Source organism: Petromyzon marinus, chromosome 62 (assembly GCF_048934315.1).
Source record: "Petromyzon marinus isolate PM22_M1 ecotype Great Lakes invasive population chromosome 62, UKy_Petmar_22M1.pri1.0, whole genome shotgun sequence".
Lineage (NCBI taxonomy): Eukaryota > Metazoa > Chordata > Hyperoartia > Petromyzontiformes > Petromyzontidae > Petromyzon > Petromyzon marinus.
Window position 1 is genome coordinate 2,471,757 of NC_133728.1, and position 16,399 is coordinate 2,488,155.

Below are 16,399 nucleotides of genomic sequence, written 5' to 3' on the forward strand. Positions count from 1 at the left end.
CTAGTGCTTTTGCTTCAAAGTCTTCCATGTACATATTTGCAATCGCAGGATGCAAAGGGGAGCCAATTGCTGCTCCTTCCTTTTGTTTATAGAACTCATCTTTCCAAGAGAAATAGGTGTTCTGGGATATCTTTGGGTAAACCTGTGTTCGTTACCATAATAAACAAAACATATTTGGCGCTTGACTGACTGACTAACAACTCTCAACTAAAAATTCGCAATTTAAAAACCAAACTGTTATCAACATGACTAACACTGAATTGACCAACGATATGATATCAGTCCTATCTAACTTTGCTGTTGCCCCACGCACATTCCCTGTCGATGATATCATTGCTGAAGTGGAATCAGCAGTTTGACATCTCCCACACAAGCATGAGAACTTTGAGTGTCTTAACGCTCCTCTGTGCTCTACCCCTGCAGGTCTGGTGACCTTGGGAACCTCCCAAGTGGAGGTGGATCGTTTTGTGAGTGGTTGCAGGGGGCAAGAGGTCACCTTGAAATGCGTCTACACGGGGTCACAGACGCCTGAGAATATAACCTGGTGGAAAGTAAATAGAGACTCTTTAATGAGAATCGCCATTGCCTTTCCGAGTAATTCCAGAATTGACAATGACACCGACTTCTATGGACGACTGAACTTCACGAACCTCGACTCGACACTGACGGATGGATCCATCCGCATTGAAGACCTGCGACTGAGGGACGAGGGAAACTTCACCTGCGGCTTTGACACTCTTGATAACGAAACTCAAGCAACAATCACCCTGGCTGTGAACGGTGAGCCTTTCTCATGTGCAATGTGATGGCAGTAACTTATTGATCTTTTATTCACTATCAGGTCGTGAGTTTAAATACCAGTTGGAGGTAAGTTCAGCCCACCATTGTCATCTCTCCAAGATCATTATAATTAAGTTAGAAATTGTTTCCTCACATCCATTCCAGAGAAATGTGGAATTCCCACCATCGTCTCATTTAAATTAATAGAGATGTTAATTTGGGGATGGAGGCTCAAATGAGCCTCGGTGTGTAACAACATACCACCGGAGAAGATATTGTTGGTGATTTCTGTTTTAGAATTGCATTTTTAACCTACGTACTTATTTTGATTTAAGGGGTGCCACGGTGGCTAGGAGATGTTAACTTCCTCGCCTGGTTTACAGGAGGTTGTGGGTTCGATCCCGACTCTGACGCCTGTTGTATGTTTGCGGGTTTGCGGTGTCTCTCCCTGGAGTCGTGTGGATTACTTCTCTGGGTCCCTTGGTTGTTCCCTCCGCATTTAGAATCAACATGTGTATAGATTATTTTGCTACTCTAAATGTCCACATTCGTTGATCTATTATACGTGATAGTCAGGTCGCTTCTGATATAAGAACAGCACAGTGGGCCTCACCTGGTAAAATTAAGAGTTTAGTTTTAGTTGATTTATTTCGTGTGATTTGCCTACCTTTGCAGTACTTTGTTTTCCTATTGTGTATTTGTATTGTTTTTGTTGTTGTAACCTTTTGACCCGATTCTACTGGACATCTGTGGAAAAGAGCTTTGTAGCTCATCGGATTTCTCCAGGATAAATACAAATTCTGATTCTATACTCGGGTCGCTGGGTTCGCAGCGAGGCGCTGGCAACCACTACACCACCGTTCACCTAACCACCTTTGTCTCACTAAAAGCCAGTGTTTCATGATTATGACCCACAGCACACACACACACACCAAAAAAGCTTTGATGTAAAACCTCACACACTTTCAGGATAATGAACCCTTTACTTTCACACTGATTCACTGCTTTCTCACAACGTGCTTAAGCATGAAGACTGAAAGGACCAGTAGCGAGGTGAGCAGTGTGTGTTTGTGTGTGTTGTAACTAGTGTGGGGAGCGGTAGTGTGGCGGTTAGCGCTACGCTGCGCTATAAAACCAGCATCCCGAGTTCGATTCCCGCTCACAGCCAACACCAGTAACGATTATCTGAACTTGTCCTGGGCTTCCCCTAGCTCGACTCGGCCTCAAATAAGTACCTGGTGCGGTGCGTGCACATTGCCACTTGGGAGACAAAGGTGGCCGGGCGTGGTGTTGGCCACCCACTCCCTCGTGCGTCGTGCTGGTCTTCATAGGTGCTCGCTAACAACACTTGCCCTAACAATCTGCGAAGGCTATACGGGGGTATCTTTGTCTTTGTTGTAACTCGTGTGTGGCCGTCTTGTGTTGGCCCCAATGGACTAGATACCCAAGCACCGTTCGGTGTAAATAAGACAAATACCCGTACCATAGTCACGACAGAACCCGTGAGCAGTCCTGTGCTACCGTGGCTTCTCTGTACCAAACGGTGTTAGATGAAAGCATGACACTGAGCACATATATCCGCAATACGATAGAGCATTCATCGTTTGTAATGTGCACTTCAAACTTTATAACTACCGTAGGCGTACTCTGGTTCTTTCGGTAAAGTCAAATAGGTAAAGAAAATTAAAAATAAAATAAAAGATAAAAATGATAAAAATCACGACGTTTCAATTGCAACACAAGCAATCATCATCAGGTGTGAAAATCACAGCTATTTTTTTTTACTAAAGTGAGAGAAATGCCGAGGCTTAGGAGGCTAAGGAGTTTTTATAAGTGTGGACGTCAGGGACATATATCCGCAATACGATAGAGCATTCATCGTTTGTAATGTGCACTTCAAACTTTATAACTACCGTAGGCGTACTCTGGTTCTTTCGGTAAAGTCAAGTAGGTAAAGAAAAGAAAATAAAAGATAAAAATGATAGAAATCACGACGTCTCGATTGCAACACAATCAATCATCATCAGGTGTGAAAATCACAGCTATTTTTTTGTTTACTAAAGTGGGAGAAATGCCGAGGCTAAGGAGTTTTTTTTTTTATAAGTGTGGACGTCAGGGACTGGGACATGAGACTGTGGGGGGAGTGGGCGGGGCTAGAAGCGAGAGTTGAGGGAGAGAAGAGCGGGGGGAATAATAGCTCGGTATTTTTATGATGAGGGCACCTGTGAACAGACTGGGATGTGGCCAGCAGTAAGGATGGGCTCATTAATAAGCGAGTGCTAATACACGTATTCAATATTGTATTATTTGTTTTAAACTGACGCAAAAATTGAGATATTCTTCGATTTAAAGCTTTCGTGACTGCAAGGATTCATCTTCTTTGGTTCTTTCGGTAAAGTCACGTAGAATGAGAATAAAATAATAAAATAAAAGAAGACAATAAAATTCTCACGTTTCGGCCACAACACAAGTAGCCTTCTTCAGGTGAAAGAACAGAACTGTCGTCCCTGTCGTCCCGACAGTTCTGTTCTTTCACCTGAAGAAGGCTACTTGTGTTGTGGCCGAAACGTCGTGAGAATTTTATTGTCTTATTTTATTTTATTATTTTATTCTCATTCTACGTGACTTTACCGAAAAAATCAAAGAAGTTGAGATATTCTTTGAAGGAAATGTTTTAAACCGTTGGCTATATTCAAACAATCTCCATCATTATCTCAGCATTTTTTTCCAGGTTGGAACAAGGAGCGGCATTCCATCACCGTTAAATTATTACTTTGCATCACGTTGCCATTTGTCTGTATAGTATGTATGTCGAACTTACTTGGCACCATACGTAGCCAACCGTGCTGGAATCGTATCCCCGTACGGAAAGTGATACCATTGACTAAATGTTGCCCATGGAGCCCATTCTTCAGGGGCTTGAGCAGGTGACGGTGCGAGGTGCCGCACCTGAGATCTACGGTGGATGATGCAGCAGCACATTGCACTGCAAGTGTGCAATGGACTCTTAAGTTCTCAGGCGCGTGTCTGGTCAGCACTGTCATGCTGGAAAGCTTCTGTCGTGTGAATGTCTGGACGCTTTTCACAAATACAGACTTTCAGTTTATTTAAAATGTAAAAAACATGTAACATTTTCATACTTTCAGTTGATTTAAAATGTAAAAAAACATGTAACATTTTCATAAGAAATAAAGTTACTGAGTATAAGGCATTACTCTATGGATATCCCTCATATATTGTAAATGCGTTGGAAAACTTTGAGTATCTTAACGCACCTCTGTGCTCTATCACTGCATGTCTGGTGACCTTAGGAACCTCCCAAGTGGAGGCGGATCGGTTTGTGACTAGGAGCAGGGGGCAAGAGGTCACCCTGAGATGCGTCTACGTGGGGTCACAGACGCCCTTGAACATAACCTGGCAGAAAGTAAACAGAGACTCCTCGGTGGAAATCGCCATTGCCTTTCTCAGTGGTTACAACATTTTCAATGACACCGACCTCTATGGGCGACTGAACTTCACGAACCTCGATTCTGCACTGACGGACGGATCCATCCGCATTGAAGACCTGCGACTGAGGGACGAGGGAAACTTCACCTGCAGTTTTTCCACTTTTGATGACGAAGCTCAAGCAACAATCAGCCTGACTGTGAACGGTGAGCCGCTGTCATGTTCAATGTGATGGCAGTAACTTGTCGATCTTTTATTCACTGCCAAGTCGTGAGTTTAAATACCAGTTGTGGGTAAGTTCAGCCCACCATTATCATCCCTCCAAGAGCAATATGAAGACGTCATAAATGGTTGCTTTACATGCGGTCCATAGGCAATGTGGAATTTCCACCACTGTCTCATTAACATAAATGGAGATGTAAACTTTCTAACATTCATTTGAGCGTGGCAGCTCAAATGAGTCTCGGCGTGTACCAACATACTGCCGATGATACTGCTTTAGAATGACAGTAGTGATTATATGAATAAGGTACGTATGTATGTTGAACTTATTTCGCACCATACGTAGCCAACTGCGCTCATCGGAGGTGTCCTGATATTGGTAATATGAAGCATTATATTTATGAGGTTATTGTTGTATACATTATTACGTATATTTATTGTTGGTTGGAGATTAATACAACATTATAACATCACTTCATGTTGTTATAATTGATATGCCCTCAGCAAATAGGAGATGGTTAATATTTGTCCATTTCTATTTAAGAATTTACGTCTGAAATAAAAATTTTGGGCAACATCTTTGAATTAATGACATGAACTGATTGAAGAATTTAATAAAGAAGGCTGCAGAGTTGGGCTTACTTTAAAAACAGTAGAATCTCGATTATCCGCGTGCGGTTTATCCGATTTGCGGATTAATCGCACACCTGACATTTTGACATAAATTGAAAACGCATGGATTTTTCATTAAGCCCAAATTAAAAAAAATAGTTAGACATTGTTATTCTTGGAAATGTTTATTACAAGTCACGTTCTTAAACCGAACAAATATGTTGCTCCGGTTAATTTGAAATCCACGTGATTGCATCTACAGTACAGTAGTTGCAATATCAAATACAACAGTGGACAGAGTTTAATTGATTTTGATTGGCTGTGGCTCTGCTGTCATCCACATAGTGATGCTGAGCAAGCGCAGAGTGATGAAACAAAGAGGTGGTGAGAGAGCAGATTTGGAGTGAGCTTTTGGAAACATAAAATGTATACAAAAAAGCCATATTCCAATCGAGGAGATGAATATGAGAGATTGTTCTTTTTACGAACAGATTTTTTGCCTTCCAAATAGAAAAGCTTAAAAGTGTGCAAAGACGCACGGGCATGTGCATGCTTGGATTGATACCCTTAGCATCAGAAAGATAAATGCACGAACTAGGGAACAAACACAAAGTAGTGAATCGTTTTTATCAGAAGTTGGCTTGGCAGGATAGGACGGTAGCTGCTGCTCGAGACTAAGTGGCAGCCAAAAAGAAGGAACAGTTCCAAAAGGATCTGCACCATGGAGATGGAGTGATTGAATCAGCTCGTGTGCAGGCACTAGAATCAGTGGCTCTTAACCTGGGGTGTACGCACCCCCTCGGGGTGCAAGAAGATGCCCTTTCTGGGGTTGCGAGACATGGCCAGATCTTTTTAGAAGGTAAATCGTCGAAAACACAAATTACGCACGGGAACGTAAGTACAACTACCGTTTCATCAAACCCTATGTATTTATTAACATTATCAATTTTTTTACTATTGAGAAACAACAGGGTGCAGGCTGCAGTAAAATGTTAAGAGCCACTGCGCTAAATGGATCGGTTTGTGATAAAAAAAAACCCGTTTCGGATGGCAGCAGTTTGGGGGAAGTCTTCATTCAGAAGCAAACGCCGATGACTTTGCACTAATGATAATGATGATACGAAGGTCTTATTATAGCGATATGAATAGGGCACAATTATATAATGGCTAATATTTCATTAACGTAAATATAACAGATGATTATGGTGATTGTGCTCACGTTAGTAACCATGAGCCACAAATTAACATTCTACATTCCTATGACGAAAATAACGAGGCCTCCCGGTATTTTCCCCTTCCCTTCCGTGTCCCAGTTCCCCCGAAGATCCTTCTGGAGTTGAACCCATTCCAGTTGGTCGAGGGCATGGGGCTGGTGACCGTGGCCACGTATGTCGCTCTGGGAGGAAAGCCCGCAGCCTCCATCACCTGGAGTGGCCTCGATCGGGGCAGCTCCAATGAGACCACAGAGTTGGAGTCCGACGGCACGGTGACGGTGAGGAGCCGCTACTGGCTGGAGCCCACGCAAGAGAGCCACGGGAGGACACTCACCTGCAGGGTGGAGCACCCGGCCCTGGAACATCCTGTGGAGCACTCCAACACGCTCGACGTTCACTGTGAGTGGAGCACCGTGAAGGTTTAGGTTTGTTGTTGATCTCTATCCCGAATAAAGTAGCAGTGTGAGCCCCACAGCCTCATCGTGTTAATCGCTGAATTGCAGAAACAGGTTGTCTGTTCGCCTTTTGGCGTTGTTCTCTGGTCTAATTACACTGGTGGTGTCTCTGGCGTTGGCCAATTAGTTTCAAAGACAATGCATACATTATCAGAGCATGTTAGTTTGTATGTTTTAACACAAGTGTGTGCGGTTAATGCAGACTTGAATCCTTGCAAAAGCTATCTATTTGGTGTTTGAACATCTTAACAAACTCCGATTTTATTTCCAGAAAGGATAAAACCTTTTCTTATTTTTCATAGGTTGTCATAAGGCTGCGGAGATATGTGGTGGGCAGTGTCTGAAAAATCCATTGCCCTGTACTTCATTTTTTTATTGAAACAATAAACGCAGGCCTAATACAGCACGTTGCGTAGCGGCAATAACCAGGTGATATTATTGTTCTCTAAAAAGCAATCCAAACACGACTTAGCCATTTAAGAGAAGGGGGGGGGGTGATAAAGGATGGGGATAGGTGGCTTGCTGCCCCAATCACGTGGGGGGGGGGGGTGGAGTTGGGTTTTCAAATGGAGGGGGAGGTGGTTGGGATAGGAGAGGTGGGGTGGTAAGACCAACTTATGGAGGGAGATTCCGAGCATGTGGGGGAGAGAGGGGGGAATAACCCTAAAATAAAATAAAAAACATTAACGCACCCATTGTGAGGATAACACTTTCCCTCCGCCAATCCGAGCTCCTCCCCCTGCTAGGTCCCTGAGGGAGGTTTTTTCACCCCTCTTTTAAGGGTCCATGCCTCCTGGCCCCCCTCATCATCTGGCTCGCTCACTTCAGGTTCTGTAACAAGGGTGGGGGGCGGGGGGGGCATCTGGCTTAAAATTCGATTCTCATTTCCCTTGAACTTGTGACTCGGCTCTGTGTTCCACGCTCATATACGCGAGCAGAGTATTACATCACTTTAGGGGCCGTCCATAAATGACGTCACGCGATTTTGGACGATTCTTGACCCCCCCTCCCCCCAACAAAAAAACATGTTTCCATTTTGAAAATAAAACATTTAAACTATTGTCATTGTAGTGCGCATTTAATGTGGCTCTGCACTCTGATGTTGTAGGAGTGTTGTTATAACAATTCTATATTTATTTAAAGTTGCGCATTTTGATGTGACGTCACATTTCTCAAACCCCCCCTCCGCCCTCGTCACACATCGTCACAAATGTCTGACCCCCCCCCTCCCCTAGGTGCGTGATGTCATTTATGGACGGCCCTTAACACGTAGTAGTAGCAGGGCTTGGATTAGATCACGTTAGTAAAAAATGCGTCGTTAAACCCGCCACCACCCGACACAGCCAATTAGTAAGGTTTGTCACGTAAATAAAACGTGCCAATTCGTTGCTAGTTCAACACACCGGTCGGTTGGAGAGTGAACCCACAACATTTAATAAAATTCGAGTACAACGTTTCTCGCCGGTAAGCCAATGCTACTCCTATACGCAATTAATGTGTTATTTGACACAGAGAGAGAGACCGTGAGCATTTAGCAGCACTTAAAGGAGCCCTCGACTGCACCTTTTGCCTCCTCCATTCACAGACAAACCCAGCGTGAGCATCGCCGGCTACCATGGCGATTGGTACGTGGGGAAGGAAGGAGCCTCGTTGAGTTGCGAAGCGGACGCGAACCCCAGCATCACGCGCTACCTGTGGGGCAGGTAAGCGATCGCAATAAGAGTGTGACGAAGATGTGTTCCATAACAATTGCTTTGCACCAGTAACGGAGCCCGCACTGGGTTCTCTGCATTTGTATCGGCGTGTCTACCAAGCCCCCCGATTGAATATGGCTACATCAGACGCAGAGTTAATACACACGCTGAGATCCTCAGTCGAGATTTCAGATGCCCACGTTTCATTTTACTTCGGGGTTGCTTACGAGTGGACACAAACACACATTTTTGTTCACGCAAAATGCCCTTTCGCGTAATACACCAGCAACTGGTCATAAACTAGCACCAGCCGTCGGCTCTAGCGTCACAGTTAACAGGAGAGGGTTGTGTACGGGCGACTCCTCATTACGCACTGTAAATGCGCTCTTGACGAGTGCCGCGTGAGGCGAACGCGTTATACGTGATAGGCAAAAAAACAATTTCACCATAAATAATGCCGTCACGGTAAAGTCTGGCGATCTACGATGTACTACGACTACTAGGCACACCGCGCAGTGAGGTGGCGGGGACAACTAAACCAAGGGTACGTCGCCGCTTTACTGTACAGTTCCGTGGACTGCATCGCACAAGAAAGTAGTTAATCTTCTTTGGTTCTTTCGGTAAAGTCACGTAGAATGAGAATAAAATAATAAATTGATAAAATAAAATAACACAATAATATTCTCACGACGTTTCGGCCACAACACAAGCGGCCTTCATCAGGTGAAGGGGGCGAGACTGTCTGGTAGGACAGCGCTGGAGTGAGAGAGCCACGTTCAGATCACGGCTTTTAAGCTTAGAGTCGCGGCATCTCTTCAGAAAGGTGAGAGACTCGATTAGTTGAGCCTTCTTATCCCGAAGTCTGTTGAATGATCTTAAGGATGTGTGGAATCCCTCCCCGTAGAGGCGGTTAAATTTCGATTTAAAGCTTTCGTGACTGCAATGATTCATCTTCTTTGGTTCTTTCGGTAAAGTCACGTAGAATGAGAATAAAATAATAAATTGATAAAATAAAATAACACAATAATATTCTCACGACGTTTCGGCCACAACACAAGCGGCCTTCATCAGGTGAAGGGGGCGAGACTGTCTGGTAGGACAGCGCTGGAGTGAGAGAGCCACGTTCAGATCACGGCTTTTAAGCTTAGAGTCGCGGCATCTCTTCAGAAAGGTGAGAGACTCGATTAGTTGAGCCTTCTTATCCCGAAGTCTGTTGAATGATCTTAAGGATGTGTGGAATCCCTCCCCGTAGAGGCGGTTAAATTTCGATTTAAAGCTTTCGTGACTGCAATGATTCATCTTCTTTGGTTCTTTCGGTAAAGTCACGTAGAATGAGAATAAAATAATAAATTGATAAAATAAAATAACACAATAATATTCTCACGACGTTTCGGCCACAACACAAGCGGCCTTCATCAGGTGAAGGGGGCGAGACTGTCTGGTAGGACAGCGCTGGAGTGAGAGAGCCACGTTCAGATCACGGCTTTTAAGCTTAGAGTCGCGGCATCTCTTCAGAAAGGTGAGAGACTCGATTAGTTGAGCCTTCTTATCCCGAAGTCTGTTGAATGATCTTAAGGATGTGTGGAATCCCTCCCCGTAGAGGCGGTTAAATTTCGATTTAAAGCTTTCGTGACTACGGGGAGGGATTCCACACATCCTTAAGATCATTCAACAGACTTCGGGATAAGAAGGCTCAACTAATCGAGTCTCTCACCTTTCTGAAGAGATGCCGCGACTCTAAGCTTAAAAGCCGTGATCTGAACGTGGCTCTCTCACTCCAGCGCTGTCCTACCAGACAGTCTCGCCCCCTTCACCTGATGAAGGCCGCTTGTGTTGTGGCCGAAACGTCGTGAGAATATTATTGTGTTATTTTATTTTATCAATTTATTATTTTATTCTCATTCTACGTGACTTTACCGAAAGAACCAAAGAAGATGAATCATTGCAGTCACGAAAGCTTTAAATCGAAATTTAACCGCCTCTACGGGGAGGGATTCCACACATCCTTAAGATCATTCAACAGACTTCGGGATAAGAAGGCTCAACTAATCGAGTCTCTCACCTTTCTGAAGAGATGCCGCGACTCTAAGCTTAAAAGCCGTGATCTGAACGTGGCTCTCTCACTCCAGCGCTGTCCTACCAGACAGTCTCGCCCCCTTCACCTGATGAAGGCCGCTTGTGTTGTGGCCGAAACGTCGTGAGAATATTATTGTGTTATTTTATTTTATCAATTTATTATTTTATTCTCATTCTACGTGACTTTACCGAAAGAACCAAAGAAGATGAATCATTGCAGTCACGAAAGCTTTAAATCGAAATTTAACCGCCTCTACGGGGAGGGATTCCACACATCCTTAAGATCATTCAACAGACTTCGGGATAAGAAGGCTCAACTAATCGAGTCTCTCACCTTTCTGAAGAGATGCCGCGACTCTAAGCTTAAAAGCCGTGATCTGAACGTGGCTCTCTCACTCCAGCGCTGTCCTACCAGACAGTCTCGCCCCCTTCACCTGATGAAGGCCGCTTGTGTTGTGGCCGAAACGTCGTGAGAATATTATTGTGTTATTTTATTTTATCAATTTATTATTTTATTCTCATTCTACGTGACTTTACCGAAAGAACCAAAGAAGATGAATCATTGCAGTCACGAAAGCTTTAAATCGAAAAATAAAGTAGTTAATCGTCGAGCGCTCAGACACCGTGTTATAATGGGGCACGTTCCGCATTGTGCCAAAAGCGTTCCCTAATGGCAGAGCCGCGTTATAATGTGAACACCGCCACGCGTCAAGCAAGGGCTTGCCCGTATTAGTACGTGTTTAGCACTTAAGGGTAACAGAAAAGTTGATATTCTTAGTTCTTTCGGTAAAGTCACGTTGAAGGGAAACAATAAAATAATAAAATATGAAGGGAAACAATAAAATAATAAAATATATATTTCATTATTTTATTGTTTCCCTTCAACGTGACTTTACCGAAAGAACTAAGAATATGAATTACTGCAGTCACGAAAGCTTGAAATCAAAGAAAAGTTTATCTTTACGCTAACCGTGCCCTCGGAGTAAAACCAATGTAGAACTTTAGGGTCACACTGCCCTCGCTGGTGCTGCACTGGGATCAATGGTGAAGGCTCCTGCCCCTCCGAGACCACCCCGGGACTCTCGTTGCTGCTCTGGCTGCCTCGGTGGTCCTTGGCCCCGTGGTTGGTTCTGGTCTCGGGTTGTTTCCATCTCAGGCTCTGCCAGCCATTGTGTTGGCTCTCCCGCTGTCTCTCTCCCAGATCTCCAATGATTCCTTTCCGTGACCACCATCGCTTCTTCCATAATCTACGAACGAATGTGTGTCAGTGGTCTTGAAATGCAGCTGTTATCGTCGAGTAAAAGTAATCAACCTCCAGGCAAAAAATTGCTGCATCTAGGTTTAACAATATAGCTACTGGTTTTTGGACTGTATCCAGTCATAAGCATCTACTCCATTTTTCTGCCAAATTCCAAGCCATGATATAACATCATTAGAATGCACCTAATTCATTCTGTCAGTCACAATGAGATTCACTCTGCTTCTGAACAGACAATTGAGTGGATAACAAATCTAAAATGACATATTTAATATGCTGCTATTAATGCATACGAAAGAAGTCTGGCAGTCACAATTGTCTACATATATTAGCCCTTTCCCATTCTGATTCCATTCCGATGTATGTAATCGAAACGGTACGTCATCATACATGTACGTCATTGGAACAGAATCTGATGTACGACGACTTGGCATGCTTCTGATTTCGTCCCGATGACGTACATGTAGGTCATTGGAATGGAATCGGAAGTAAAAAGCCATGCGGTCGTGTCGCTACAGTTTTCTGCGGAGAGTATTAATGTCTTCAAAAATAGCAGCGCTACTACTACGCCTCTCTAAATAAAATTAACGCTGAACGAGCATGCGCATTCCGAGATTCAGCGATGAATGGGACATCCCACCCTTCAGCTTGTGGATGTCTGGGAATGGGGAAAAGGGTTCACAGCTCATTCGAATTTATCTTCGCAGTTTCTGCAGTAAGTGTAATCGCACGATGCTCACCGTGTGTTGTGCTCCCTGTGTTGTGGTGTGCTTGCTCTTAGGCAAGACGGCTCCCTGCCCAACGGGATAGTTGTGAGCGGCAACTCCCTGTCCTTTGAGCGACCGCTAGTGGAGTCAGACTCTGGGTCGTTCTCCTGTTGGGCCAATAACTCGGTGGGCTGGGACGAGGCGGTGGTTATCATTACCATTCAGCCAGGTACAACCACCGCTGCTATAACAACAACTACAGCCACTACGCCTGTGGCAACCCCAACAACACCAGGTATTTGCACGAAACTGACTTTACTTATGTAGAAATCTCTCACTGGCACCAACAGGTACAAGAGATGGCTCCTGTTTCAGCACCAATGCAGTTAACTACGGTGATGTCCAAAGTGCTGGAATGTTCCCACCCTGTACGTGTGGGGTTTATCCAGACATCCCATTTACTCGCTGTAATTAATCATACTAAAGCTGTATATAGTATTTACTGGGTCAACTTTTGACGTCAGATAATGGCTCACCTACTCAAGTTGATGACCTCCTAGTTTCAAACACTTTCTCACGATATGCTCAAGCGTGAGGATTGCAAATGACCGGGTAACTAGGTTCATGGTTGCGCGTGTGTGGTTCCTGTGTTTTCTTCCAATTAGTTGGGACAATTATTCGTGCACCATTTGAGGGACAATTATTCGCACACCATTTGATGTGAACAAGACAACTGTGTGAATAAGACACCGCAGCACTAGGCATAGACGATCAGTATTTGGACAGAAAATAGGATGGGTAGATTTTTTTCCAGGCATGATCGTTCCTTTATCAGCTACAAGAACTGTGCAGCCTGTTAGACAGTCCTTAATAAACTGCACTCACACAGGCCCTGTAGGGTTTGTAGAGGGCGCTGATCTATATCACCAAAAAAACAGAAGCATTGAAGGAGTCACATCCTGCTGATGAGAGTCAAAAAGTAGACACTGGACAAAGAGTCACCCTGCTTATAAAAGGGTTGCTGGAAAACGTTGATGAAAAAACTAAACTATTAAAAAATGATTTTACCAGGTAAGGCCCCTGAACTATATAGCTGTTTTTCAGAAGCCACCTGGCATTGACAAATGATAGCTCAGCGAAGTGGCATATTATCACGTGGGAATTATTAGCAGCTAAATACTCCAAACGCGTGATTCTAATATGCGGAGGAAAACAACTGGAGGGCCCAGAGAAATTCCACACCGCCACGGGGAGATAGAGAGAGAGACATGCAAACTCCAAATATACAGCAGGTATTAGTGTCGGGATCGAAGCTACAACCTCCTATACACCAGGAGAGGTAGTTAACATCTCACCACATTTACCCGAAAGAACCTACATATGTTCTAATTATACACAACTCCTTTAAAACATTACCGAGTGTGGGTGAAAACTTACGGATGTTGAACTTTGAGTCTGGCCTCACACAAGGAAGCAGAAGGGACCTGTCTGTATCATTCATTCCACTGTCCCAACTGACCCCAGTATATCACTTTGGGCAAATCCACGACACGTACTTTCCCAGGCTATATATTACACCTGGCCATTATCTACCTGAATCGTCCCACTGCGAGTGAAATCATGCAGCTTCATACTTCAGCGATTCACAACAGCGCTGGCCTAGACTTGAGATATTTGTTTGAGGTTTATAAAGAGAGCCCAACCAGTGAAAGTTGATTTTTTTTTTATTAATATTATATATACACGAGTAAACAGAGGCCAAATGTGTGGGTTAAACTTTTTTGTGGGAGTCTATACCCACTGCATTGATGCATCATGAAGGTGCACATAGGAGGAAGTGTAGAAGGTACACAAATGGTTATAATTCACAATCTCAACAGGTCTGGTGAGTTAAGCAGAATTGATCGTGGTTAATACCAATAAAGGCATTTTGTTTAGAGCAGTGGTTCTCAACCTGGGGTGCGTCACGCACCCCCTGGGGGTGCTAGATGGCCTTTCTGGGGCTCCGAGACATAGCCAGATTTTTTTTAAAGGTAAATTATGAAAACACAAAGGAAGCACGGGCACTTAAGTAAAACTACTTTGTTTCATCAAACCCTATGTATTGATTAACATTATGATTTTTTTTATGATTGAGAACCAAAGAGGGCCAAGGCTGCGGTAAAGGTTGCGAACCACTGGTTTACAGTATCTGGCTCAACGGCACCAGACCATTCACAGCTCCCAACTGGAAGTGCATAGGTTGTAATCCTGCTTGTCGGTCGACCAATACCTTGGATGCTCTTCTGGGGGAAACGATCCTGTCATAGGAATGTGGAATTTGACACTGCGGTCTCACAACGACTGACATGTGAAATAAGAGCCGCACATGAAAAAAAATAACGGGACTCTCGGTGAGAGTTTACGTTTTATAATGCATCGTTATTACTGTAAAGGGATCTGTGGCATCTCACACCAGCAATGTTGCTGTCTTACAGGTGGTGGTGGCGTTGAGCCCTGGGTCATAGCCGTTGCCACCGTAGTGCCACTGATGGCATTGGTGGCAGCGGTGGGAGCCATTTACTACTTCTGCTTCCACAAGAACAGGAAACCTCTTAAGTGAGTTTCTGACAACAAAACGCATGTAAAGAAGTCCCTCGATAAACAGTGGCCCTCGTTTAATGTTTTTGCGGTTGAAGTTTCGCCTCCCATAGGAGACCCCATGTTGATTAACGGTACGTTTACGTTATTGCGCAGGAGGTGCCAATTTTGGCCAATCAGAGCGCTTGTATGTGGGGGCTGAGCCATGCTCTCAGCAAATGAGTGACACCGATTTGAGCGTTTCGATCTCGATTGGCTTTGCTTAAGAGTATGTTTTCTGTTTCGGCGGAAATGTAATTCCTATATTCGATCAACAGTTATTTCAGTTAACAGTAATTTTCGTGGAATGGATTAAAAACGTTACCATAGTAGATAAATGCATATTTAATTACCAATGTCACAGCAACGGGATTCAGTCCCGTCCGTCAGACCCGAACAAGTCGTTGGCGAAATCTTCTGAGAGAGCAACTCGAGTTACGTCGATGGAATCGTGCTGAAGTTTGGTTCCCCATTAATTTATATTTAAACCCGTTCCACATGACGACATTATCATACCTTGGTTCACGCCTATGACTTCAGCCCCTATATGGTGACATCACCCAATAGAGGCTTAGTGACGCCATGAAACTAATACGGCATATATACAGGGTGCTTCAAACATTTTTGTTTTACATTTGCAACAATGCCACAAGAAATATGCCTCCGGGCTCTGGAAACCACCTGGAGTCCAGGCATGTGTTGACAATGATGGCGAACAAGTGGGAGACTCTTTGACTTTTTGAAGCTATTAACATTACATTTGCTATCATGTTACAGTGTATTATCCGTTATTTTTCCATTAAAAACGATAGTCCCATATAAGTGTTAAAAAATGTAAACACCCTGTATGTATTCATATAACATTGCGATATTACATGTTTCACAATCTCTGCAGGCGAAAGGATGATGGGGAAAATGATCAGCAAAGAGCTCCAGTTGAAATGGTAAGTGTTCTTATTTTTCATATATTGGTACTGCCAAAAAATGTCCCATGATATAGCTGCTCACCCCGAGCTATAAATGCTGTGACAGTGCCTTGTCTTTGGTCTGTTCGCCTTTTGGCGTTCTCTGGCCTGACACTGGTAAGACTAGGCCATAAAGAAGGCTGTCTCTGGTGTAGGCCAATCAGTTTCAAAGACAATGCTTGTATTATTATCAGAGCATATGTGTTTGCATGTAGACCACAAGTACGTGTGGTTAATGCAGACTTGATTCCTTGCAAAAGGTTTCGATTTGGTGTTTGAACATCTAAACACAACTCCTGTTTAATTGCCAGAATAGGTAAAACCTATTATTTTTCATATCACGTTCATCA

General features: G+C 43.9%; 1 protein-coding gene across 1 annotated transcript in view; it reads left to right on the top strand.

The window, feature by feature from the left end:
• Window positions 1–322: 322 nt before the first annotated feature.
• The window catches only part of LOC142906273 (uncharacterized), a 38,025-nt gene continuing 21,948 nt past the window's right edge, over window positions 323–16,399 (top strand). The window contains exons 1-7 of the mRNA XM_076053752.1: window positions 323–780; window positions 4,092–4,433; window positions 6,258–6,674; window positions 8,316–8,433; window positions 12,540–12,760; window positions 14,943–15,063; window positions 15,980–16,028. Of these exons, the coding sequence (XP_075909867.1) occupies window positions 570–780; window positions 4,092–4,433; window positions 6,258–6,674; window positions 8,316–8,433; window positions 12,540–12,760; window positions 14,943–15,063; window positions 15,980–16,028 (1,479 nt within the window). The 5' untranslated portion in view covers window positions 323–569. The remainder of the gene's footprint in view (window positions 781–4,091; window positions 4,434–6,257; window positions 6,675–8,315; window positions 8,434–12,539; window positions 12,761–14,942; window positions 15,064–15,979; window positions 16,029–16,399) is intronic.